The sequence below is a fragment of the Lupinus angustifolius genome, chromosome LG01 (assembly GCF_001865875.1).
Source record: "Lupinus angustifolius cultivar Tanjil chromosome LG01, LupAngTanjil_v1.0, whole genome shotgun sequence".
NCBI classification, from domain to species: domain Eukaryota; kingdom Viridiplantae; phylum Streptophyta; class Magnoliopsida; order Fabales; family Fabaceae; genus Lupinus; species Lupinus angustifolius.
This window is the reverse complement of record NC_032009.1, coordinates 1,990,500-2,016,798: the sequence shown is the minus strand read 5'-3', so window position 1 is coordinate 2,016,798 and position 26,299 is coordinate 1,990,500. Positions and strand designations below refer to the sequence as shown.

The 26,299-nt window shown below is 31.7% G+C and overlaps 4 protein-coding genes across 6 annotated transcripts; 3 read left to right on the top strand and 1 right to left on the bottom strand.

The window, feature by feature from the left end:
• Nucleotides 1,676-6,163, top strand: LOC109346083 (uncharacterized methyltransferase At2g41040, chloroplastic). 2 transcript variants are annotated; one of them, XM_019585457.1, is made up of 9 exons: nt 1,676-1,761; nt 1,794-1,968; nt 3,106-3,206; nt 3,305-3,445; nt 3,791-3,872; nt 4,032-4,225; nt 4,352-4,463; nt 5,489-5,593; nt 5,827-6,163. In XM_019585457.1, exons 2-9 carry the CDS (start codon nt 1,801-1,803, stop codon nt 5,953-5,955), a joined length of 1,032 nt encoding a protein of 343 aa, XP_019441002.1. In that variant the 5' UTR covers nt 1,676-1,761; nt 1,794-1,800; the 3' UTR covers nt 5,956-6,163. The 2 variants fall into 2 exon arrangements, with proteins under 2 accessions (XP_019441002.1, XP_019441009.1); XM_019585464.1 differs by having other exon boundaries at nt 1,677-1,750.
• On the top strand, nt 12,986-14,706 carry LOC109342146. Its single transcript, XM_019580188.1, has 4 exons — nt 12,986-13,139; nt 13,265-13,510; nt 13,701-13,841; nt 14,288-14,706. The coding sequence occupies exons 1-4, from the start codon at nt 13,137-13,139 to the stop codon at nt 14,639-14,641; spliced, it is 744 nt and encodes a 247-aa protein (XP_019435733.1). The 5' UTR covers nt 12,986-13,136; the 3' UTR covers nt 14,642-14,706.
• On the top strand, nt 19,075-26,178 carry LOC109346066 (A-agglutinin anchorage subunit-like). Of its 2 annotated transcripts, XR_002107471.1 has the most exons (2): nt 19,075-19,872; nt 26,169-26,178. XR_002107471.1 is itself a non-coding variant. In XM_019585436.1 (1 exon), exon 1 carries the CDS (start codon nt 19,152-19,154, stop codon nt 19,734-19,736), a length of 585 nt encoding a protein of 194 aa, XP_019440981.1. In that variant the 5' UTR covers nt 19,075-19,151; the 3' UTR covers nt 19,737-20,038. The 2 variants fall into 2 exon arrangements, 1 of the variants encoding a protein (XP_019440981.1); XM_019585436.1 differs by lacking the exon at nt 26,169-26,178 and having other exon boundaries at nt 19,075-20,038.
• Nucleotides 23,903-24,986, bottom strand: LOC109346058. Its single transcript, XM_019585424.1, has one exon. The coding sequence runs from the start codon at nt 24,859-24,861 to the stop codon at nt 24,010-24,012; it is 852 nt and encodes a 283-aa protein (XP_019440969.1). The 5' UTR covers nt 24,862-24,986; the 3' UTR covers nt 23,903-24,009.

Sequence of the window (26,299 nt, the reverse complement as noted above, 5' to 3'; positions counted from 1 at the left end):
TATAAAAATATAATCTAACAAATTGTATTCTACTTCAATTAAAATTGGACGAGTTCAATTTTTAGGAGGTGAAGCATTAGCCTCATCTATCAACCAAAATTTGTTCAAGTATAGCCCCATAATTATAGAGCACAATATAAGACTCCACTATTTTCTTTCTTCACTAATTGTGTTAGTATTTTTTACTAACCTTTAGCTATAAGATGAGTATTATAGTCCAAAAATGTTGGTCTACGTAGTTCATATTCCAAAATACAAGTAAGAGCCTCTGTGTCTATGTTAGGAATCTCTTATTCCTAAATACTAATTGTGCTGCAGCACAAATTTCTGCGATTAGGAGCAAGATTCAAAACACATAAACAGTAGCACATTTTAACACTATCCTCAGTCCTAAAGCTCCCTCCTTAACTAAAAAGTTTATGATTCTCTTTGCAGACCAATTATATTTATACGTACGATTCTAAAATTGCACTAGCTATCTAGCATTACTACATTAGAATAATGTGAAGTTTAGATGTGATTGGTTGAAAAATATATATTTAAGGTTTAGGTGATCAAGAGATAGTAAGTGTACAAAATTTAGATGTTACAATCTTCATCAAATGTGAAGAGATGTCAAAGAAGGTTTGTGAAGGTAACTGGGACTACAACATTTCCATGGTGATATGGTTTGTTGAGTTTCATGGTGGTAGCCGTTAGTGTGCAGTTGGGGTCTACAAATGAGTTTTTAAGGCCTCAGGTTAACCATAAGCACATTTTCTATCCTACATTTTGTATCACATTATATGTCTATATGTCTGATTGGTTGAAAAATATACATTTAAGTTAAAAAGTTAATTATTAAGTATTTTCTGACCAATCATATTTCATGTCATATAGAGTGGTCGATTTTATCCTAACAATTTTATTCGCTTTCTTCAAATCATTTTTGTAATTTTCAGTCATGTTTGGGCCTGTGAGCTTTGTACATCAATTGTAACCCAATGTGCTCTCAATTATCAACTAGCACACATAAGGATCACCATTCTCCCCCCTTTTCTTTTTATACTTTTTTATAGGTAAAGCTGGAATTATCATAATAAATAAAAGGACATTTATTTGATGTGATGTGAGATTTTCTTATTGTTATTCTTATTAAAATAATTGAGGCTGATTTTATTCCAAAAAACTAACTTAAACATAATGGATTACCGACCATATTGTAAATGTTTCAATTCTCTTATATTCAACTAAGTAAAACTTCAATAGTCGATCATTATCATCGTAATTCAAATTAAAAGAATATTGGAGAGGACAATTGTTCACGAATCAATGCTTGAAGACTTTTATATTGAAAATATCACTACTAATATATAATTTAGATGAAGTGTTTTATTATAAATGATTCAAAAGACTAATACTTTTGGAGAGTTTACTCTCAACACATTTCCACACAAAATAGAGATTAAACATCCAACATGTTAGATGTTGTTAAAAAACTCATCCTTATCTTATAAAACATTCAGTCACACATGATAAACAAAAAAGTACATCCATTTTTTCATGAGAATAAAATATCACATTATGTTAGGAAATAACTTATCTCTTTCAATTAATAAAAACATAACATATATACTATTTTATTTAATTTTAAAAATATTTTTATAGAACCCTTGTTTTAAGCATTTTATATATGGGCATGGTAAGTTGATGTGTGATGTGATTGGGTTTAATAAGTGGTGTTATGTGCATAATTCTCCAAAATCAAAAAGCTAGTAAACAAACACAACTACACAAGATAAAGAAATTGTATTGAGTTAAATGGCCATGGCTGCTTCTGCTTCTGCATCTCTGGTGCATCATCAACTCCAATTCCCCAAAACCCCACACCTTTCTTTTCAATCCCAATTTCGTTCTCTTCAACGCTTCCCTTTTTCCTTCTCAACATCAACAACCATTCGTGCAAGTTCTGCTCTTCTTCTGGACTCGGTATACCCCTTTTTGTTCAATTTCACTTACTTAACCATTGTTAATGTAACACTGACACTTCACTTTGGAAATTAAGATGGATTCTGTTGTCTTTTAATTCATTGAGTAAATGGGTCATTACTTATCATATCAAAATTAAACATTTTCTGGTTTTTTTGCTAAGGTCGTTTCTAGAAGAAAATTTCACTCAACTTTTGTATTGAATTTTGAAATCATCTGCTATATTCCTATCTGTATTGATTTTAGCACCGAGGTTAAGGAAATTAAGATAATTTCATGCTTATTACAAATCGTGATGTGGTAATAACTGCCATGTTCTTTTGATGCCATTCACTTTTTCACTAGTGTTGATTTCTTCCTAGGAAATCATGCTATTGTGGTCCAAAGCTTTCATTAGCCCTTGATTGTTATTTGTAGTTCTTCAAATATGAAGAAACAAAACACATGAAAAATACTCCTTTGATAGCGGCAGTGTTTTAAATTGCGGTTGCGGTTATTGCGATTGCAGTCATTGCGGCCGTCGCGATGCGGATTGCGGCCGTTGTGATGCGGATTGCGGCCGTTGCGGTGTGAATTATTTTGTGAGTAAAAACATATTTTTCACATAGATGCGGTCTGATGCGGCCCGATGCGGTTGTGTTGTGGCCTGTTGCGGTCGCATCATTGTGATTCGGTATCATACTGCAATTGTGGTGTGATGCGGTTGCAGCGGTCACCGCAACCGCAATATTGCGGCCGCATCATGTGATGCGGTCCACAATTTGATACACCGCTCATAAAATTAAACAGATATTTCAAGGCAGGCTTTCTAAAATTAGCCTGAGATTTGGATGACTTTGTTGTAAAACAGAGAATAATGTATTAGTAACTGGAGTTATTGCAGTGCTTCTAGCAATACATAATTTATCCTTGCTACTCAAGTCACCATCTTTTACAAAGCAATAAGACAATGTACGAAATGTATAAACGGTGCCAGAGCTGAGAAGTGGGACATTTTTAATGTATTTTTCAAATAAATAATATAATTACTTAATTTGTAAATATAATAAATATTGGTAGGAGAGTAAATTAATCTCTGCTATATCTGTTTCCCTTGTCTGAACGTCATATTACGAGTAGTGATACTCTCGCCTTCAGGATTCAAGTACACAGCAGGTTCAAACGATCGAAGAGGACATCTTTGCATGCCCAATATGTTATGAACCATTGATAAGAAAAGGTCCTTCTGGCTTTAACTTGTAAGTTGGGTAAATAATGCATGCTTATCTGTATTTTATTCTCTATGTATCTAAAACCCAGTCTTATAGTAATTTACTTATTGGACCCAAAACCGCAGATCAGCGATATACAGATCTGGTTTCCAGTGCAAAAGATGCAAAAAATCATACTCGAGTAAAGACATGTATCTGGACCTTACTATCACTACTGGGTTGAGGGATTACACTGAAATCCAACCAGTTCGCACCGAACTTTTCAGGTATAAATAGATTGGTTATTTAACTCCAACTTGATGGCGCAAGATTGTAATGTGTTATAGCACCAAGGTATGATATAAATACACTAATATCATGTATATACTTGTTGAGCACGGATAATCACATAAAGGCACAACTGCAGTTTGCTTTACAAGATCCTCTCATGTATGCCTTTTTCCATGTATTTCCTTATTTGTTGGGACTTCTTTCTAGCTATTTGGTGAACTAGTTCTTCAATATATGTGACACAGTTGTTATTAACTTATTATCAAATACATTTCTGCATTATTAAGTCATGATATAGGGAAGTAGCTTATGTTTTCCTTTTGAACTATACCTTTTGTCAGGAGTCCCCTTGTTTCATTTTTATATGAAAGAGGTTGGCGCCAGAATTTTAGTCGAAGCGGCTTTCCTGGTCCTGATGAGGAGGTTTGTTGTCATTGCCTGTCTTCTTATTGTATGTTATAGGATGCAAGTCATGGAAGCCATGTGATGCCTATACCCATATGTCTTGCAATTTTAGCTTGCTTCATTGTAAATTTGTAATGCTACGGATCTTGAGCTCATTACATCCTCATTATAATACAGTTCAACATGGCTCAAGAGTACTTTACATCTGCTAAAGGTGGTCGTCTTGTTGATGTTAGCTGTGGTAGTGGTTTATTTTCCCGAAAATTTGCTAAATCTGGAACCTATTCTGGAGTCGTTGCACTAGATTTTTCGGAAAATATGCTTCGTCAATGTTATGATTTCATTAAGAAAGATGACATTCTCCTGAACACGTACAGTTTTCCTCTCCTATGCTTGACTATTAAATTAATGCAGCTAAAGAATAAGAAATTCAAATTTTCCTGTTTGTATGAGGAGCCATTGATGTCCTGAATCATGTTTCATTTCATTGTCTGCAGTAATCTTGCTCTTGTAAGGGCAGATGTTTCTAGGCTTCCCTTTTCATCAGGTTCAGTTGATGCTGTTCATGCTGGTGCAGCCTTACATTGTTGGCCATCTCCCTCGAATGCTGTAAGTGATGTGTTTTTGTGTGATTCAGACAGAATACTGGGTTGGAGCAACCTTATTAAACATACTGTTTTTAAAACTTGAACGGTTCTTAGCACAAAAATCTATGTGCCTGCTTAAGCAGTCAAAATTTTGTTGATATTGGTAACATATTCCTGCTATGATCCGATGCTGCTGCATTCATTCATCTTATTGAGTAAAACATTTTTTAAAGATTTCCCATATGATCTTCAGCCTCATATCTTCAACTATGATTTTCATAATAGCAAAGCAGTTTTTTTGTCGGACTTCTGAAGCAATAATTGGTTGCTAAACAATTTTGTACTGTTTCAAAGTCATCTCATAACGAAAGCATGACCATGGCTGATGATGTGTTTAAGTGCTCTTGACTGTTTGGTGGTGATGAAGATAGCCAATGCGTGTCTTCACATAGCCACCACTCGAGATTATGAGAATATCCAAAGCAGTTTGTTTTCGGGGCCTATTTCTTCTTTGCTAAGTAACACGGCATTTAAAGGTGGCGTGACTCCCTAACTGAAGGCAACATTTGTTTACTAGTACTTGGAAAAATGTAAATTTGTAAGGAACTTCCATCTCCATGAAATAATCCAAATACTACAAGCCTTCGATATCATGAAGCAGGCTGAGTAAGATCATCGTTGATTTCAGTTTAACTGTAGTACTGCATCCAGAGATATGTGAAGAGATTTCAAAGTGGAAACTGGCAGACACTGTTTGTAATCTCTTCCTGAAGCCTGAAGGAATTTCTGTAATAATTTGTGTTGTGAGTTGCACAGAATTAAAATATAGTTCTGATCTAACTATATATGCTGACATGATATAGTTCTGATCTAACTTATTTTATTTTGTCCCAGCATTTTTATTTTATGGATTTCACATCTTTTACGGTGAGCGTTATTGGCTTTCACCGTAATCATTTTAGTTGCATGTTCTTCCACATTTCTGTGTCACATCATTTGAATGTATATAACTTTCATAATGACACCTCAATATAAAACTTCTTCAAGGTTGCTGAAATCGCCCGGGTACTAAGAAGTGGTGGAGTTTTTGTTGGAACCACTTTTCTGCGTTACACTTCATCTACTCCCTGGTTTATACGCCCTTTCAGAGAGGTAAAGTCCGATCATCGTCTTCTTTAATATTTTGGGGTGCATTTGTCATAATAATCTGAAGTTTTCCTATTTTGCATGGGGATTATTGCTCATTGACCTTGATGCCCTTGCACCGCACCCATACCCCAACTATTTGATTATATCCTAAGTCAACAATGAAATATCTGTTAAACAATTGGATTGGTTTTTCTTGAATTCGAGCCGAGTTGATTTTATGGTCTTTTGCATTTCAGAGGATGGCACAGACATACAGCAATTTGACAGAGGAAGAGATCGAAGACCTTTGCAAGTCATGTGGTCTTACCAATTACTCAAGCAAAATTCAGCAGTCATTTATTATGTTTTCTGCCCAGAAGCCTTAAAACTAGGTTTGATCCGTTTGCAACATTGATTCTCCTACTATAGTTTATTAAATTTCTTATATATTCTTAATATGTTTATACCTGTATTAATTTCTAAATAAACCTTATAGAAAGGTCAAAATATGGGTCACATGCAAAAACGTTCATTGTGTGTAAAATGCATCACACATTGATGTCTAATTATGTATCAGAATTCTTACAATTCTTATAAATAAAGAACATCTTATATCTGTAAATGCCAAAATAGACATTTGGATATTATGGGTTATGTGTTTCCTTAATATTGGAAAGGTGATTATCTAACTCAATCAACCTAATTTTAACCTAGTTTCTTTTTAGTGCTGCTGCCCCACTTGATATTTTTTGAGTTTTGACCAAGTAACCATGCCTATTTAGGTCTAAATCTCTTGTTAAGTAGTAGTATTTATAGTTTTATATGCGAGCTAGGATTCTCTCTATGGTACTGGAGAGACAAGTATATTAAAAACGATATGAAAAAAAACATAAGTACTTTAGATATAATGATATGACATTTTCACCATTCAATATAAATGTAAAAATAACAATTTGTCTCACCAATAAGGATTCTTTTACTTTATGTGCATAGCAATTTCTTTTAAAGGCATGTACATAAGAGTATTATTGCAAGGTAAGTCTTTTAAGATTTACTTTGGAACAAGTACTTTGGTGGAAACATATAGCCTTGGAATTTTTATTGTGATCACTATGTCCTTGTTTCTTTCATCACATGCACCGATGATGATATTCATAGCAATGAAATGATACCAGTTCCTCTCCAAGGAGTCTTAACTATGCAGGGAGTGGTTAAGTAATTAATGAATTATTTTGTATTAATTTTTTATTTACTTTTATACCATAAGCAGCATAAAAATGAAAGATTATTACGTGCTCATGGGCTACTACGTGAAAAGATTATTACTAGTGATGTTGTGTCACGTGAGAAAACACAGGTAACTCACCAAGAGAAAGAAAATAGACAGCACCATGTCATGCTATCAATACAAGAGTAAGGAACAATGATCCTCGAAGATAAACAGAGAAACAAATGATTGTTTTTTCATCGACAAAAATGTAATTATACGATAAATAAAAAGATAAAAATATTATTACATGTTGTCTGAGACAGTGGTAGTTATGAGCTGATGATCCCACTTGGAAAAGGGTATGCACGTGACATAGGGTTTGAGGCAAATAAAATAGGACATGTGGGATTAAAGTAGAAGGGTAAGGTAGAATTGCAGTGGGCTCTGCATATAGATCCCCTCGTGTGGCTCACCCGCTGACCCACACTTTGTCATTCACCTTTGACCATCAAATACTTTAGAACTTGTATTAGGAAAAAATGGGTATTATTATGTATATGGTCGGTCCCATTATACACATTTTTTTTAACTTAGGTGAGGTCCTTGAATCATTTGCACGTGAGCTCCTTTGCTACTATGATACCATTCTGCTTTTCATGCCACGTGGGGGTGACAATTTTTTCCTTCCATTATCACTTTTTATTTCTGCACTTGTTCTCTTTTGTTATGATAACTAATGTATTTGACTATATTTTGCTCTGAAATTTGGTAAGAATTATAATTTACAGATGCAGTACTTTTGTTCGTTGGTTTTGAACTTTTGATTTAATTGGAGCTGTTATGGACTAAAAGTTCACTTCTATTATGGATTTGTAGTTCACAAGTTTATGTTCATTTTTATTGATTTTGCGCAGTCATGCATTTAATCAGCATTCTATGTTTTTGGCAAATGCTAAGACAAGTTTTTATTGTAAGTGATATATTTAATGTGCTCCATTACAAAATACTACTGATGCTTTTACTTTTTTTATAAGTGTTTTTTTATACTATATAAAGTGAGTTACATCTTATTATCTTAGTAGTGAATTAAGGGAGCCACTAAGATTAAATAAATACAAATAACTATATTCACGTTGTGAGGGATTTGAGTTGGAAGAGGGGGAAGCTCTACTCTTATGAAAAGGGCATTCTTATATTTATCCGCATGCATATATATATATATATATATACATATATATATATATATATATATGCAATAATTTTGATTTTTATAGTATTATTTATTATTAATTTATATTGCTTATCTTTCAGAATTAATGATTATTAAATATGAATGGTGCAATGATAACGTTAGTAAATACATTTTTTCCACTTATATATATATATATACAGGGAACTACTCATTTGATAACAATATGTTACTGTGAGAAGTGAGAACATTTAATATATACTATTGGATCTTTATTGAACGGTTAAGATTAAAATATATATGCATATGATTATCATATGATCAATAATTAACTTGTAATTCTAACAATTCATGATTGGTTGTAAGGCCCAGATTCATTATTCTCACAATTTTTACATGAGAATTGTTATTAGGTTAGTAACTATATGATAACAACTTCGGGCATAGCCTGGGAAAGAATTCACCGCCGTATGACTGACCATCGGCTTCATGAAGGCAAGTTGCTTATATATAAATAACAGGCAATTCGGTGGATTTGGTTAAGAGTAGTATCATAAATGTACGTCTTTTTCCCCAGACAGTGACACATCCTGTTTGTACCAAAAAATGATAAATCCTCATGGGACAAAGATTTAGCAGTGTAAATAATTGACGGTCCGGATTTAAGAATTATGATGTTTGTTGCTACACGAATGCTGAAGTTAGATTTGTCTTTTAGGGTAAATACTAAATAGCGTGAAACCTCTTTGGTCCTAGTGCTCAAAGAAAATGTGAAGCTTAGCAATATCACTATAATTAAAAACTTAGCCGTCTAAAAATGTGAACTGTTAATGACTACAGTGAATTCATTTGATTAAGTTCAAATATATAGACTTGTTTCCAAAGTTTACTTCTCTCTTCCCATTCTCTTCTACCTTTGAGGCTTGTGTTTTCTCACCCTAAGTCTTGAGATTATATTGCACTAGAATAAGTGAAATAACAAAATCACATCAAATAGAACTATACTACAAAGTCTTACTCCTATCATTTGCTGGTCATTATGATCTGTATTACACACTGCCCCTGGTGCTAAATTGCCTTACAATAATCACCAAAAGCTAGCTAAGTAGGACCTATATCAAGCTTATATAAAATAAATGGATTTTGTTAAACTTCACCTATGGACAAACAATAAACAATAAGTATATACTGGAAAATAATGTATCTATATATCAAAAAGTAATGAAAAAAAAATATTTTTAATTGCTTAGAGTAAGGCTAACAAAATCCTAAATTAACTTGGATATCATTTTCTTCCACTCATGGCTATTTTTTCCAGCTCTTTTACTCCTGTCTTTTATTGGTAATTTTGTTTTTCCAAATGTTACAATATTTGAAGGGGAGATCATCTCAAGTATTAGATAGTTAGTATTGAGTTCAGATTCTGATATGTGGTACAAAAAGTCTAAGAAAACAAATTTATTTTTATTATTTTAGGACTCAAATTATTTATATAATTTTTTACTCAGCATTTTAATACCAAAGAATCCAATACTTTAGTAACCCTACATCAATTTCACTACTATCACCACAAGGTTAAGGGTCACGTGAACATGACTTACAAAAATGAATTGACAAGGGGAAGGGTAAAAAGGAGAGGAAACAAAGATTAATATCCTATCCTACTCTTTCAAAGCCCAAGAATAACTCTTGATTATAGCCTAACGGCACAACAAGCAAGGTCCTCAAAAATAGCACTAAATTAAGCCCTTAAATAAATTGTCATTAATTTTGCTACTTAATAGTGCTTAATGAGTTGTTCCTGTCTGTCATATGCACAGTGATTGGTTTTAGTGGAGTGGTTGATTGGTTTAATGTTGCCCATATTTGATTCCCCAAAAAACATGGGATTTCATCGGACATGTCTTGTTTCAGATTTTAGCTGGCTCGTTTTGGCTATGCTCTCATCCTTCTACTGCCATATGCACAGACCATATAGCACTTATCATTAATTGTCTTTGTTTAATGTATAAGTTTTATATATTGTTAGTGTATCATCTATTATTCATATTTAATCATTGTTAATCTTTTACAAAAATAATACAAATCAATAATAGATGATGTATTGATTATGTGTCAATCTTTATATGTTACGACCAATACAATCACGACTTGTAGAACTGCAATGAAAACCGCCTAGCTAAGCCAAAATACCAATTCCTACTAACCCCACTTGCTACGATTCCAGAGTCAAAAGTGGAACAATCGAATTTGGTCACAATGATTTCTCTGTCACAAGAACTAAAGCCATTTCAATAGTTGTTACTAGCACCAAAATTCCCAGCTGCTTTAGTATGTTCATAAAACGTGACGTTTTTTAGCAATGTCATAATCAAGGCCAGTTACCTAGCTAGAAAGTTGTTCGGAATTATTGCTTAATCTACTATTCTTCAATTTAAAGTTGATTTCAACCTAACTGTGCTCACTTCTCTTTACTCCACTCTCCTCCAAACTTTATTCATTATGCAAAATTATATCTTAGTTATTCGTCATCTTCTTTATATTCACACATTTTAAAAAGGGAGATGATCCACATTTACCAATAATTCTAGAGAAAATCAATAGTTTTTAAACTTACTCTTGTAGTAAGTGGATTCCTTCTCTTTTAAAAATACATTAAAAATGGGGATATTAAGGTATATGTTCAAGAAACAATTTCCTTCCTTTTATCCATGCAATTGAGGCACTCGATAGAGTGTGCTTGTTTATTAATTAATACTGGATATTAATTTTTTTTACAAGAAATAAAAGTATAATGAGACTTTTATTTAGTCTTAAGTGAGTATTGTATTCCATTATCTTATGAGTTATGAGTATTTTGTATATGGTTGTTCATTCCAATACATATTACTAGGATATCAAATATTAACCATTAATTTATTATGAGGTCCAACAAAACTCACTAGGATAAAGATTAGTAAGATAGAAAAGTACTTCATATTTTAATTTTTTATTATTTATAGTACAAACTTGTTGAAATTATTTTGATCTAATTCTTCAAACTAGTCTAATAAGGTCATCTAACCATTATTACTTGCCTAGAATTTTGCAAACAATTTGTTAGAAAAATAATACTAGTGACCAAAATTTAGAAAGTACATATATAAGTGGGTGACAAGAATTTCTACAGCACATAATTGTGCAGTTATTATTATAAATTTCCAATTCTGAAACAAGTATGCTCTTAATCTCCGGTGCCATGTTTCATGGTATGTTTTGTTTAGCTCTATGCTTTTGTTGCTTAGCTTTGAAGTCATACCATAAAGGAATTACTACTGATTATGCACATTTATATATACACTGAGGACATCAGAGAAATGCAGAAACCCAACATAGCACAAAGGACATTAAAGAAAGAAAGGTGACTCTGAGTTTCCTTGTGCTTTCTGGAAGGGGATCACCTGTCCCATTTGGTGTCCCCATTCAATCAGAGAATTTTATTTGATTAAAACTAAAATTTAAATAACATAAATTAATATTTGTACGCTATTCTATAAGATTTCATTGGCTTGGTACATGGGGACAGAAATTTTGGGGACAGAAGCTTTTTCATCTAAATTATATTCTCACCTTTTCCTTTCCCTTTTCAAACTTCTACTTAACAACACACCGACTTAAACTATATAAGACAGAACTTATTCAATTTACATATATTTACATCTCTTCAAAATAATTTTATTCAATGGTTCTTCTGGATACTGCTACATTTAAATTAGATTTGAGCTTTATCTTTAAAGAGTTAATTTAATTGTGTAAGAGTTTATTAGATTATTAAGTATCAAATGTACTAAAAAAAGATATTAAGTATGGCACAAAAGTCAAAATGTAAAGTTTTGAACTTTTATATGATATTTATTAAGACGGATAATTATTAGAAATCAATTGGAACTAGAATGTTTTGATTAACTAATAAAAGTTTAATGTGAACTTGGATATATATATTTTATAATATTTAAGAATCATAGAGTATTTTTAAGTTTCACTCATACACTCCATTAGATTTAAAATGAATGAAATTAAATGTGACTAATATAATTTAATTTATTTGTAAATAAATCACTTTCCTCTCTTCTCCTTTTTCCTCCCTTTCCTTGTAGGGCCTCCTAGGACCTTCCTTTCTGTAAAAAAAAATCAACACATTGATGATTGCTTATTTATAATTTATATTTGAGTATATATTACACATAAAATTTAAGAATCACATATTAAATATGAGAATCTTAACTTTTGTTTATTTTGAAAAACTTTAGGAATTAAGCACTAAAAATGCTTCATAAACGAAAATTCCCTTTAACAAAATATATACCAAGCAAAAAATGCTTAAACAAAATTGGTTATAGGAGTTAAACACACTTAAGCATCGCATCACTCTATAACTACATATCATTTGCAAAAAAATAATGAAATTTACTCTCGATTTCAAAGTCCAAAATCAATTGGCTACAAACAAGTGGTTGTTTCCAAGATATATTGAATGAAAGGAGGTGACGATTATTGCATAATTTATTTATAATATTTTTAACAAATGCATCTGGTTCAAGAAGAGATTAATTTGTTTAGCACTAAAGCTCTTAAGCCAAGGAGATGAGCAGAGAATAGTTTAGAAAAAAATGGGAGACATAGAAACAGCGCCCACGTTCCCCTTCATATCTTACCTTCTTTCTTTTATTGCTTTCGGTTTCTCTCTCTTTACTCTCATATCATAATCCCCTAACCTATTGCCAAAAAAAAAATGGTGTCTACCTTACTTATATATAACATAAAAATATCTTAAATATATTGGTTTAGTAGTATAAGGTTTCGTTAGTTTTAGGATGATCAAAATGTCAAGAGTTCAATTTCTCAAAACGATACTTGTTGGGAAGGATAATCAAATACACCAAAATAAATTAGTTTTTTACTAGATGAGAGTATATGATTATTAGTACAAAAAATAATAATAAATATAAACCCTTGCTCCTCTTGTGAACCACCATAAGTACTCTTACCTCCTTGCACTACTACCCCTTCTTCTCTCTTTCTCCCCTCTAGTGTTATAAACTTATAATTCAAACTATTCCTTAACCAAAGGAGTTTGATTATTGAGAGAGACTCTCTAAGCTTGCAAGTGTTAATTTCCATATACTATCATGGTTTGAATAATGCCCTTCTTTTTTTTCTCTCTCTTTTCTATTCAAATTATGCTTATTGTTGAATACCCTTTTGGTTGAACAAATGATTCATTATGTTAATTTATTTTGTTTATGTTGTTATATAGGGATATCAGAAACCTGCATGGTTGGAAGCTCTATATACAGAAAAGTTCTTTGTAGGGTGCTCTTACCATGAAAATGCAAAAAAGAATGAAAAGAACGTTTGTTGCTTAGATTGTTGCACCAGTATTTGCCCTCACTGCTTACCTTCTCATCGATTCCATAGGCTTCTTCAAGTTCGCCGTTACGTTTATCATGATGTTGTTAGATTGGAAGATCTTCAGAAACTCATAGACTGCTCCAATGTTCAGGTATATATATATATATATAAGTCTATAGTTAAGTAAAATTAATTATATATACTAATGATCGTAGGATGCTGAGTAATAATTAACTGCAAGCTAAGGTTGTAAATTATTTAGTTAGATTGCAATTCAATTTTTTTCTAGCAAAAAGAACATGTAATTCAAGTTTATATGATTTGAATTTCCAATTATATAGGCCTATACAATCAATAGTGCCAAAGTGGTGTTCATCAAGAAGAGACCTCAAAACCGACAATTCAAAGGGTCAGGAAATTATTGCATTTCCTGTGATAGAAGTCTCCAAGAGCCATTTATACATTGCTCTCTTGGATGCAAGGTAAATTCATATATACTAAACAAACAAAATTCACTTACCCTAAGTGCTTTTCAAAGGTTTATGTAGAAATAATTATGGATTAAGAAGATTGTTTCTTCATGGAATATAACAATTCAAAGCTCTTTTATCATTTAACTTATATGTGTGTGTTTATGTATGCGCATTGATTACAAGTGAATTGAAATTGAATTTTAAAAGGGTGTTTGATTATTTAGTGTATTCGATTGAGATTAATTTTGTCCTAAAAAAGTTATTGGAGGTCCAAATAAGCATAATTCTACATCCAAATGTGTTTGAAAAATATATAATCATATAAAAATAAACACAACTTTTGAAGCTTCACTTTTAGCATTCAGATTATTATAATTCGAACCAAACCTACTCTAATAAGTAGTGATAGATAATTAGTTTGATTTTTTATAATACGTGTATATAATTTCATGTAGGTGGATTTTGTGCTGAAACACTACAAAGACCTCTCACCATTCTTAAAGACATGTAACTCTTTACAACTAGGTCCTGATTTTCTGATCCCACAAGACATGATAGGGGAGGATGAAATGACTCGTTCAAGTTCAACCATTGTGGATTGTGATGAGCCAATGAGCTCGTATTCAGGCTCATCTGGGTCTGAGAACATGAGCACCATGACATGCACCACAGAGGTTATGAGAAAGAGAAGGAGTGGTTGGAGTGTGTGTGCAAGATTAATGACAAATAACAATAAGGTTTCAGATGAAGACATGGCCACTAGCATGAGTAGAAGAAAAGGCATCCCTCATAGATCCCCAATGTGTTAACCATAATCAAAATTTTAAATTGTGGTTATTGTCGTAATTTTAATTATGTTATGTTTTTTTTTCAATTATAAAACATTGCATGCTTGCTGCTAATGCAATGGTAATAATAATCAAAAATTGCAAAAATTATAATATTATGATCATAATTGCTATTTTTAAAAAATTGAAAAGTATGGGTAGAGGAATGAGTAAAGATTACTAGCTAGTTGGTAGTTTATTACTTTAAATTTTAACCTTACTTTTGAATTGATATGATATTTTGACTGAAGTGGATTTTTCAAAGTTCTCTCTGTCTGTCTTGAAGTTGAAGTTTTTGTTTAACTAATCACTTGGTCGGGGGTTTTGTCTTAATGGCATCACGTGATTCCTAATTCCAAGTTATGGTCTGTAAATTTAATTAAAGGCTAGTAGTCATCAATCGTGCTTTTGACCTACCTAAAATAATTTCTTGAAAGTAACAAAAATTGTACTATGGTTCTCATTTCTGAGTGAGTGTATGTATAATTTAAATCAACGCTAGTTTAAATATCAAATATTTTAGAACCCTTAGAAACTCTAAATTGTTGTATGTGAATTTTGATGTCAAAATTGTGAAACATCTAACGCGATATCTTTTACTTCAGCTTTTATTTATTCCAATTAAATAATAATTAAGTTTTCTAATTAGATGATATCAACTATCAAGTATCTAAATTAAATGATGATATAATACTCATTATTTAAGTATACATAAAAATGAATAATGATCATTTCAAGTAATGGAGAGACTGTTAGGAGTCTCATATTGGGTAGAATAGTAAACTCAAAATGGTACTTAAGTCATGAGGCTCTCCCACCTAATAGACTAGTCTTTTTTTGGGTTGAGTTCTCCTCATGTGCTTAAGTCTTAACAATTGGTATTTTCATTTAGAGTTGTGTCATAGAAAGGGCTACTTATAGGCCGAATTAAAGTACATTACTGAATACTGATAGGTGAGTGAAGCCGCAAAAAGAGAAAAGGCTACCATCGGGTCAGTGTTGATAGAGTGAAAACCGTCATGGACGTCAGCCCTTAAAGGGGGCAACAATGTTAGGAGTCTTACATTGAGTAGAATAGCAAACTCAATGTGATACTTAAGCCATGAGGCTCTCCCACCTAATAAACTAGTTTTTTGGGTTGAGTTCTGCTCATGTGTTTGAGTCCTCATATAGACATATGTTAATTGAAAAAATTCTTACTAATTGTGATGTATTATTTAAATCTAATTAAGATGACCTAAGAAGTGTGGCATTTAGGAAAATAAGAGGCGGCGTTTGCTATTTGTAGGGAAGAAAGAAGTTGATGATACTTTAAAAGTGAACTCTTTTGGTCACATAATATCTTACATTAATGTTTAATAATATATGGTACCTTAATTAGATTATGCTTTATTAAACTACATCAATAAAAAATAGACACAACACAGAAGAAAATAAAAAGTATTCTCCAAATCAGCATACAATCAAATTCGGAATGACTATTTTAGTAATAATTATATTCATACATTAACCTTTTTAAGATCAACATACTCACAAATAATTTCATATATCAAAACTCAAGTTTGTGAATTGAGCAACCTAAGTTCTTATTATGGTTCAAGAATAAAGAATTCAATTCATAAAAGAAGAACATAAAATCGCTGATCGTGAATGGAATTGTAGACGCACTCAATCTGCCACAGGCTGCAAAGCATATTTAGTAGTAGTACTTAATCGCTTAAGTCAATTGAGAAAAATATCAAACACGCAAACACAAATTTTTTCACGCCCGTGACATTACTATGTCACTTTTTATGTATTAAAATATCTTGATATTTTATGGATTTTGTTATTCTCAAAGTTGAGGTTAACAATTTTAGAGGGATATTTTGTATTGGAATAGTAAATATATTTGTTTTATTTAATTATGTTCATCATTTTCAATATTATGATTCTACTTTTAGATTCTTCAAACTAAAAGTAGAGGATAGCGTATTTCATAATTGTATTCATGGTTAAAATGTCAAAATATTATCTTTTATGAAGTAAGTTTCACATGTATCATTTTAATAGACATGTTTTAAATACAAGTTTAAAATTTATGCAACGTTTTTATTAAGTCAATTTAACACTCACCATTAATTTTGTATTACTTTTGTTTAAGAGACAATGATAATTTATATATGAATATGAATGGTTTGCTGACGGTACAAAAAAACATTTACACTATCAATATATACATATAAAATCATTTAAATACACATTGAATTACATAATGAGTAAGTCTCGTGTACCTCTAAAATGAAACTTTAACACTGGAGAATGTCATTTTTATTAATAGACGCTAAATTTAAGGATTGTGTTTACCAGGTCTAAGTTTTTCTCCAATTTTTCATCTGCACCTTTTATTTGTAATTAGGAGAAGGGGAAAATATTATACTATCTTATGATATCTTGAACGATCTAAACTTTTCACTTCTAGTTTAGGTTTTCAATGTGTAACTCTTCTTTCTCTACCACTCTTCTTTCTCTATTAGTAATAAATATTTCAAGGGCACAAGTTAGGTCTGTCATTTTTTGTTGCTTATTTACCTCTTTCCCTTATCATATAGAAATCATTCATTTTTTGTTTAGTGTCTTTATTTTAGATAGATGATAGGTGCTAGGTCTGAGTAGTATTCCATGGAATCCATTAAACAATAAAATGTGAGCATATTTGAGAACCTTAGAAAAATAACTATATTCAGCAACCAAGTATTTAGTACATCAACAAATAATGAACTTAATACACAATACTCATTTATTCTTGTTAAGTTATTATATGTACTATGACTTAGATTAAAAAAACTAAACAAATAATAAAAATAATAGCTAACATGAGTATCTAATTCCTTTATATTATAAAGGATGTATGCAATGTCAGTCAATTGTCTATAATTCATTTTTAGTTATTGTTGACTCCTCAAAAAGTAATATAACTAAATTGTAAATGATATATTAACTGCAAATAAATTTTGACACTAACTAATTGTGTATAAATATTACACTCATCTTCAATCATGTCATTTTTCTTGCTCCATCACAATGATGTTTTACCTCTTAAAAACAAAAAAACCAAATGATGTTTCACAGCTCTTGTCATGAGGCCCAAAAACTATGTTTTTATAATGACATAATTTCCTGAGTCGTTGGGCTTAACCCACAATATAAGTATGTACTACATATTTAGTTTTTATAAGGCACCTTTATAGTGATTTCAAGTAAATGAATTTACAATCAACAAGACCCAAGTAACACACTTGTGCATATTTACAAGAGTGTTGGATTACTAAACTATATTATCAAAAGTTCAATATTCGTCTTAATGGGCCACGTAGCTACCTAACTCCATTTTGTGATTCCTTGAAAGAAGTATCATTTACAGAATTTGAACTTTAAATCTTTCTAGGACACCTAAAAATTTAGTACAATATCATATCATTTAATTAATGTCTTGTTGGAATTAAAAAGGCTATAATATGATTATACATTCATTCACTTAATTTTTGTAAGGGGATTATATTTTTATGCATTGTACTTTGGTAAATTGTCTATCTGATATTAAGATCTCTCTTAATACTTGGTATCTGATATAAAGAGGCTTTAATACATACATGCTGTCTACACTCTATAGTATCATCCTTCCTGTATTTCTATCTTCGTAATTAATTTTGTTTAATGTGTCATTTACTATGTTCAATGAAATTTGTGATGAATCGTGGCATGTCAATCAACAATATCTTTTTCCGTTAAAAGCTTGTCAAGATATTGCACTCTTATTTACATATTTTATTTAATGGTACATGATTATTTTTCTTCTTTTTAAAAGTAATAAATGATTTATAGATAATTTATAATAATTAATAAATCATAAAAATGTATATGAAAATCTTATATATACTATATTATAATAGGAGAAGAGAATATACTATAAGCATATTTTTCTCAGTAGCCTTTTTGTCTATATGAAAATCTAATAGTTTTTACAACACTAAATTAATATCTTATTTGTAATCTTATTTTACATTGGTTTAATATGTGTACATTGATAATATAATTGTAATTGTTCTTTACGCAATTAACAAATCATCAATTATTCATATGTTATCATCATTGACTCTCAAACAAAAATAATACAAATAGATACTAAATGATAAAATAACAATATAAATTTTTTTATGCAAACTATAAATAAATTTTAAACTCATTTTATTGTGTTACATAGAATAAAAAATGCAAGAGGTAGGAAACTGCAATAAGAGGAGTTTAATGAGAGAAGCGCAAATTAGAAGAATAAGGGGGTCGTCAATGAAAATATGGTGTGGTAATTTACCGCGCCCACAGATACTCCGTCATTGACGGCGTCTTTGAAATTACTATATATACATAGCTTGATTGAAGCTAGGTTTGCCGCACCAATTACCCAAACCCGACCCAAGAAACTCTCTCTCTCTCTCTCTCTCTCTCTCTAGAAATGGCGACACCTTCTAGAAAATCAAGAACCCCGAGATTCTGCAACTCTCACTCTCCACCATCTTCTTCTTCTTCTTCTTCTTCAGCTTTTGCTTCTTCAAGCTCCACCTTCACCTCTCGTTCCTCCACAACCTTCTTCAATCGCCACACTTCCCCCACACGTGTCACCCTATGCGGTTCCACGTCATCATCCTCTTCCCTCCGCTTCTCCTTGGACCGCTCCAGTTCTCCAACCCGGTCCATGTCGGTGACTCCTCGAACCGGCGGATCTAGCACCGTGAAGAGGCAGCATGTGCGCACTTGTATGTGCTCGCCTACCACGCACCCTGGCTCCTTCCGCTGCAGCCTACATAAAAACTGTGCCTCCCGTTCTGTTGCGAGTTACGCTCCTAATAGACTCAACGCGCGTAGATCCGCTATGACTAACTCGCTTGTTAGAATTCGTGGCGTCGAAGGAGATCTCGTTAAAAGAGCCCTTGCCGCTTTGATTCGTCCTTCTTCTCATCACCAGAAGAGAAGAGGTGATTTTCAACCTAGACCTACCAGGCTTTCCCTTATGACCATGGCGGAGGAGTACAATTCCTGAACTACAATTTCAGTTCCCTTCCACGAGTTTTTGACCACCGTGAATGGTGGCGATGACGCAAGATTATGGAGAAATAGCTTTAGTTCTAATGGCTGCGTCGGCGTTGAAACTGGAAATACAATCGAGGATTAATTATGTGCCTCTCCTGTGTCGATATATATAGAATATATATGAATCAATGGTAGCCATTAATGGCGAATATTGGAGCTTCATCTAATTTCATGGAAATAATTTTAATTACAATATTATAGAACTAATTCTCACGTAAAATTCTGAATAAAATTCAGTCAAATTCTGATTGATGTGAAATCTTTTCTTTTCGTTGTCCATACTCCATAGTTGATTTTCCATAAATAATTTATCATATTTCCTTAACGTTTGATTCATTCCTCAATTTTTTTTGTGGTATTCTTTCTGTTATACTTGTTCGTATGCGGTGTATTGCGTATTCCGTATGTTATTCTTCCGTATTTATTTTCTCCCGACTTTGACGAGATACGTGTTTTCGTGTCCGTATTTGCTTCTTTTTGGTAAAATGCTTTTCATAATTTCTTTTGTTTAATGTCTATGATTGATGTACTCCATATTAATATTTTGTTATTATATTTTATGTTATTAATTATATTATTCCTTTTGCTTTGCAGGGAATATATTTTTGGTGGAGCTATCTCTGGGAGCTAAAATATTGGAAATGATATAAAGTTGGAGAATGAGCTGTACTTCATAACACATAACTCCATTTCCAAATGCTAGAGGGTTTTGGATGAAATGATGAATATCAGTGGCGTTGATTGAATTTGAATTGTGGAATATGACATTAGCCATGGGATTTGAATATGATAGAACCTAGTGGGCAAAAATTGACCACAATGAATAAATTAACAGGGTAAATTAAAAATAAAAATTAAATTTTTTATATTATTCTGTAGAGTTAAGAGTGAGACCCCTCAGTGATGATCCAAATAGGGACCGCTCCCTCTCTGGAGCGTTTACATAAAGTGGAGATAAGGTTGATGACCTCTCCAATACGACGTGTCTTCCCCACTGGTATTCCTCTCATTCATCATTCAACTTGTGTGTATGACAACACTCTCCTTAACATTAATTATCAATTATATTATTATAATCAAAGTCTTAAGCTTACAATGATTGTATGAAGGTATGTTCATACTTCAACGCTTCATATATCGCCTGCATGACTACTGATCGAGACACCAACCTAATAAACTAATCTTAAACAATGTAATATAGTACTATATTGTTTTAATAAGTAGAATTATGTTATTTGGAAAACTTAAAAGTAAAATATGATATTTTAATAATATTTATATATATATATATATATATATATATATATATAGTTTAATTTAACATGTAATAGTACTAATGTGATACTCTTACATGTAAGATAAGATATCCAAATAAATGCTTGGATGTTCAAAAAGTAATTTTACTATAGTTATTTTTTTGGTATTACTAAGGTATTCTTTCACCTTTTTTGTAAGTAATTAATTTCTTTCGAGATATGTGACTACCTCTCCTTATAATTGTCGTTTTAGGAATTGACCAATTAACCTTTTGGTTATCCTGATATCTAATAATGTTTTACACTACTAAATCAACATTTTGTTCTCTTTTTATTTGCACCTATGTTTTAAGTAGAAGGCTTAGGTTCCATTCCAGTCTCACTTGTCATAAATTTGAGGCAGTGAGTACAAATTGGGTGCTTGTTTGATTTGAAATTGAATCCGCCATAAGTAGACAAGTTTTGGATTCATGTGAGTAAGTTTATAAAAGAACGGTGGGATGGGTCCTTGTGCATGTGGATTAGTGGGTCCTTAGCTTATGGATACTTTGGGGTCTAAGATTCATTGTTTCACAAGTGACCATGTGCTTGGATGGTACTAGACCCCTATGATGTGCCTCTTGTTTTGATATACGAGGATGGTGTTTCTGCCGTTTGATTCAGCACAACAACATAAGAGATAAGGATAAGATAAATTGCTTTGGTTTGCATCAAACAAGGAAATACACTGCTCATATTTCAAATATATTGTTATTGTATTAGGTTGCAGTAAGAAAAAGAAGCCATCTTTTTTGTCCATTTGCGAAGGACCTGTTTCTGGGGACCATAGTGTTGTGGTTGTAGATTTTATCCGATTCATTTTTTATGAACAAGGTACTTCTAGTTTATCGTGTATCCAAACTAATTATCGGTTTCTCAACTTTCCAGGAGTGGATTCAGTGTTGGATTGGTTAATATTAGTCTTACCTTTATTCCATATTTTAAATTGTAACAGTGAATTCTTTATGCTTCATCATTTGGGAATTAGTTTTTAGAGTACAATGAGTGAGGGAGAAAAACTTAAGTTATGAAATATACATATGAGGTGATTCTCAATTTTTCTATACTATTTTTTTTCCTCCGAAATCAAGTTCGCAAACAGACTCTTAAAATATGTTTATGAGTTAAATTTTGGATAGAAATAAGGAAAAAGGAAAACTTAAAAGTCATGAAACACACTTTTAAAATAACTCTAAAATTATTCCCCTCCAAAACTGAATTCACAATATTCCCTTAAACAAATAAGATTAAATAAACAAAACATTATTCTCACCGTTACCGATCAAACTAACTTGAGGCCTTTTCAAACTTTGAAGCATGCCATCAAATTTGAGACGGTGGAAAAGCTACTAGAAGATCCCGAATCCTTAGAAAATTATACTTCTTTTATTGACTTAGGAAAACCTTACGGTATTAAGTCATTTTTCTATAATAAACACGTATAAATAATGTATTTGTATTTGTAAATGGTGAAAAAATATACACTTAAATTAACCGCATGAAAAGACATAATTAGTTTGAGATAAGAATGTTAATGAGATGGAACAGACACAAATAATAATATCCTGTACCACATCCATGACATTTGTGGATACCCATACGAATATCAAGTATACAGATTTTTAGTTTAAATATATATATATATTTTATAATAATTAATATATAAAACAATTATTATATAAATAATAAATTTTATGTAAACGTTATATATCATTATATTTTAATCATTAAAATTAATTATAAATTAATAATAAAATAGATAATATATAATTATAAAAAAATATAATATATAAAAAATTAATTATAAATTAAATTTATAAATAAGTGAATACTGTCAGACAATTATCATAATATCCATTCTCACCTCTATATTTTTTTCGTGGGTATCTGTTACTGATATTTTAGTCAATAACTACGGGATGAGTTTTTCTTGCCATTCCAGTTTGAGATGATGCTTAGTTCCAATACATTGTTGGGCTTCTTGGGTTCGTGCATATGTGAAGCATGTAAAAGAAATTTCTTTTTGGGTTGGTGCAAATAAGCAAGGATTTTCGCATGGCCGTGACCCAAAACGTGAAGAAAATAAGCGTGTCATAATACTAAACCTCCTTGGTCATTATTGGTATGAGGAGCAAAGCAGCATGGTCTAGGACTAGTAAAGCAGTGGAACACTTCCTAGACAGAATTGTTGAGCTGGTGTTTTCTTGGTCAGTCATTACTCCCATAGATAAATGACCCATTATCAATATATCAGACAATAAATTTTAGCTCCAAGTCCAAGTTTTTTTATTTGTAGAATGAAGCATATTGTTTTGGTTTTACCTTTAAAATCCTTGTTTTAGCATACATGTTAGGTTGAAAGATTGTCACTGAGGTGAGGATCGACTAAAGTAAAATGATATAATATACTGTGTACACGAGGATGAAATTGTTGTAATGTATCAGAATGGAATGATATTAGTACTGAACTTTATATGTGTGTGATTCTAATCTTCTTTGCTGAAATTGATATGGGGTATAAGTTTAGGCACTTTGATGGATTTTATGCTCCCAGCACCTTTTAGCTGGCTAGGCTTTCAATATATAGAACTACTAAACTTCAATGACCCACCTTGTATAGAGAGATTGGTTGCTTTAGGAGTAAGAGAAATATATACTTATTTAATATCTAATTATCACATTAATTATATGATTTACGATATAACTAATGTGATAATTAGAAAGTGTCCTAAAAGATAAGGGGATATTTGATACTACCAAAAGAAAGTGTCCCACCAAGTGAAATTTCAAATGTTAGGGATAATGAATACAAGAAAGCAAATTGCAGCAAAAACATGACATTTCATAGGCTAGATGTTACTACTACAAACTATTCAAGAACCAAAAAATTTGTTACTGACACTCACTATTTAAAGAAACACAAAACAATCAAGTAGGTTTTAGATCTTGAAACAATGTAGGCCATAGTGTACGATCATCATCATCATAATCAAAATCAGCATTGGGCTTTCTATAAGGGCTATAACCACAGATTGGACTCTCAATCTCAGCCCTTGTTGCACCAGAAGGCCTTGTTATTATTAGTTTTGGAGCTGAAAATCTTGGACTTTTTGCTGTAGCAGTGAACCTTTCAACCACAGGCCTAGAAATCAAAGGGCTCCTATTTGTATACATCATCATTCTCTCATGCATTTTCCCATCAATAGGACCAGATAGCCTTAAGGTTTTGTTGCAGACCATTTTCTCATTCATTCTGCTATGATCCAAAGGCCCTGACAATGCTATGGTTCTGCTTCTGAACATGGGTACACGTGGAAGCTTCTCATGCTTCAACTCTTCAGTCCCATGTTGCTGCTTAATTATCACATGTGTTCCTTCTTGTGGCTGTGGAATCCCCTTTATGTCCTTTATGTTATTATGATTTTCATGAAAACCAAACTTGCTCATAAACTTCTTTATGTACTTGTTCATGACTTTAGAAAGCTTTTTGTTGGGTCTTGTTGCTGCTTCTGCTTCTGCTTCTTCCTTTTTGACAAGCTTCAGAATTTCTAGTCTGTGTTTGGCAATTGAGATTCCCATGCTTTGTAGAAACTCATGGTTGAAGTAGCTAGCATCTTCTAGTTGAAGTTCATTGCGTGCAAAGGTGAGGCCATAATCTTCTATAAGGGAAGGGTCAAGCTTTGTTCTTGATAGCCATGAGAACCAGTCCATGGCTTTTGATAATGGGGTTGTGCCAAAATGGTAAGATATTCTAAGATTTGAGATAGGCATTAGGGTCATTTATAAGGTATATAGAAAACTATAGATAATGAGGTATGGGACATTGAAAGAGATATGGGAGTGTAAGCATAAATAATAAATGTGGTAGTTATGTACCTATTTAATTTTAACATACATCTACCATTCCAAATTCTTCCCGTATCAATAAAAACATTTCATTTCAATTACAAATTTTAAACATTTCTTATTATTGTTATTTTTGCATTATTATTATGGAGACAAAAGAATATGTAAGACAAGATTTGAACAACTAATTTCTGTTCATTTAATTTTGATTGAGGAGACTAGTGGCATTGGGTTCCAATTTAGGATTTGATTTAATGATTTTTTTAAATGACATGTGTATGGTAGTTGTGATTGAGAATGACAACAACCAACAATTTGAAATGTTGAATTTTTGGCATTACATTGAAGTTGGATGAAGGGCATAGATACTATAGTTTTATGAGAATATATTATTACAACAGGGTGGTTAGAATCTTTCTGTTTGAGGATAGTATACTTGAGAAGTTGCTGACATTTATTAACATAGGTAACTAGTACTTGCCACAAGGAAGAAATGGGACAAAGTCTGAACGGGTCTTAATGGGGGCCAACCATGTTTAGATTATGACAGTGGGCAGTAAAAGAGAGAAGTGAAATGAGTATCTCATATCTTGAATAATATTTCATTCTCCCGCAAATCAATCAGGGTGTAACTTTTTATTACTTTTTGTTTTTAAATTTTTTATCATACTCACGTGTCAATATATGATTAATTTCCGTAAGAGAATAAAATATCATTTGAGACATATGATCTCAAACAAAAGGTCCAGAAAAATGGAAGTAGTTAAGGCAAATCAATTTGGTAACCTACTATGACCCAATTTGCATACATAAATCCGAGGTCCAAATCATTCTTACTTTCAGTGTTAAACCCTTACTAACTACTAACTAGATGAAAGAACTAGAGTTTGTAGGTTTGGCTAGATTTTTCTCAAGTAAGGTTTAAGTCTAGTCAAGGGAAATAATAGGAGCTCAGAGATATTAGAATTGTGCAAGTATAAGCTTAACTTTGTTGAGTGCTAAGCTTAACTTGACACTAAAAGCTATTTTATAAAATTGAGTTAAGCACAACCTGAAAAATTAAAATATTATACTATTAGAGCTCTCATACCTTTACTCATTTTTATAGAAACAATTTCAAATTTAGGGACTTTCTTTCTAAACCATCATATTAAGATCCCATATCATATAGATAATAATAATAAGGAAAATGATATATTTTTTACTAAATCTTCATACTAATCTTTTTATCTACAAGAAAGTAACATATATCACAAGATGATACTTTATTTATTAGTGATTGATTTATAAATAATATATATTACTTTCTTGTAGATATGAGAATTAATATGAGGATATAACATTACTCATAAAAAACTTTACTAAAATCTTC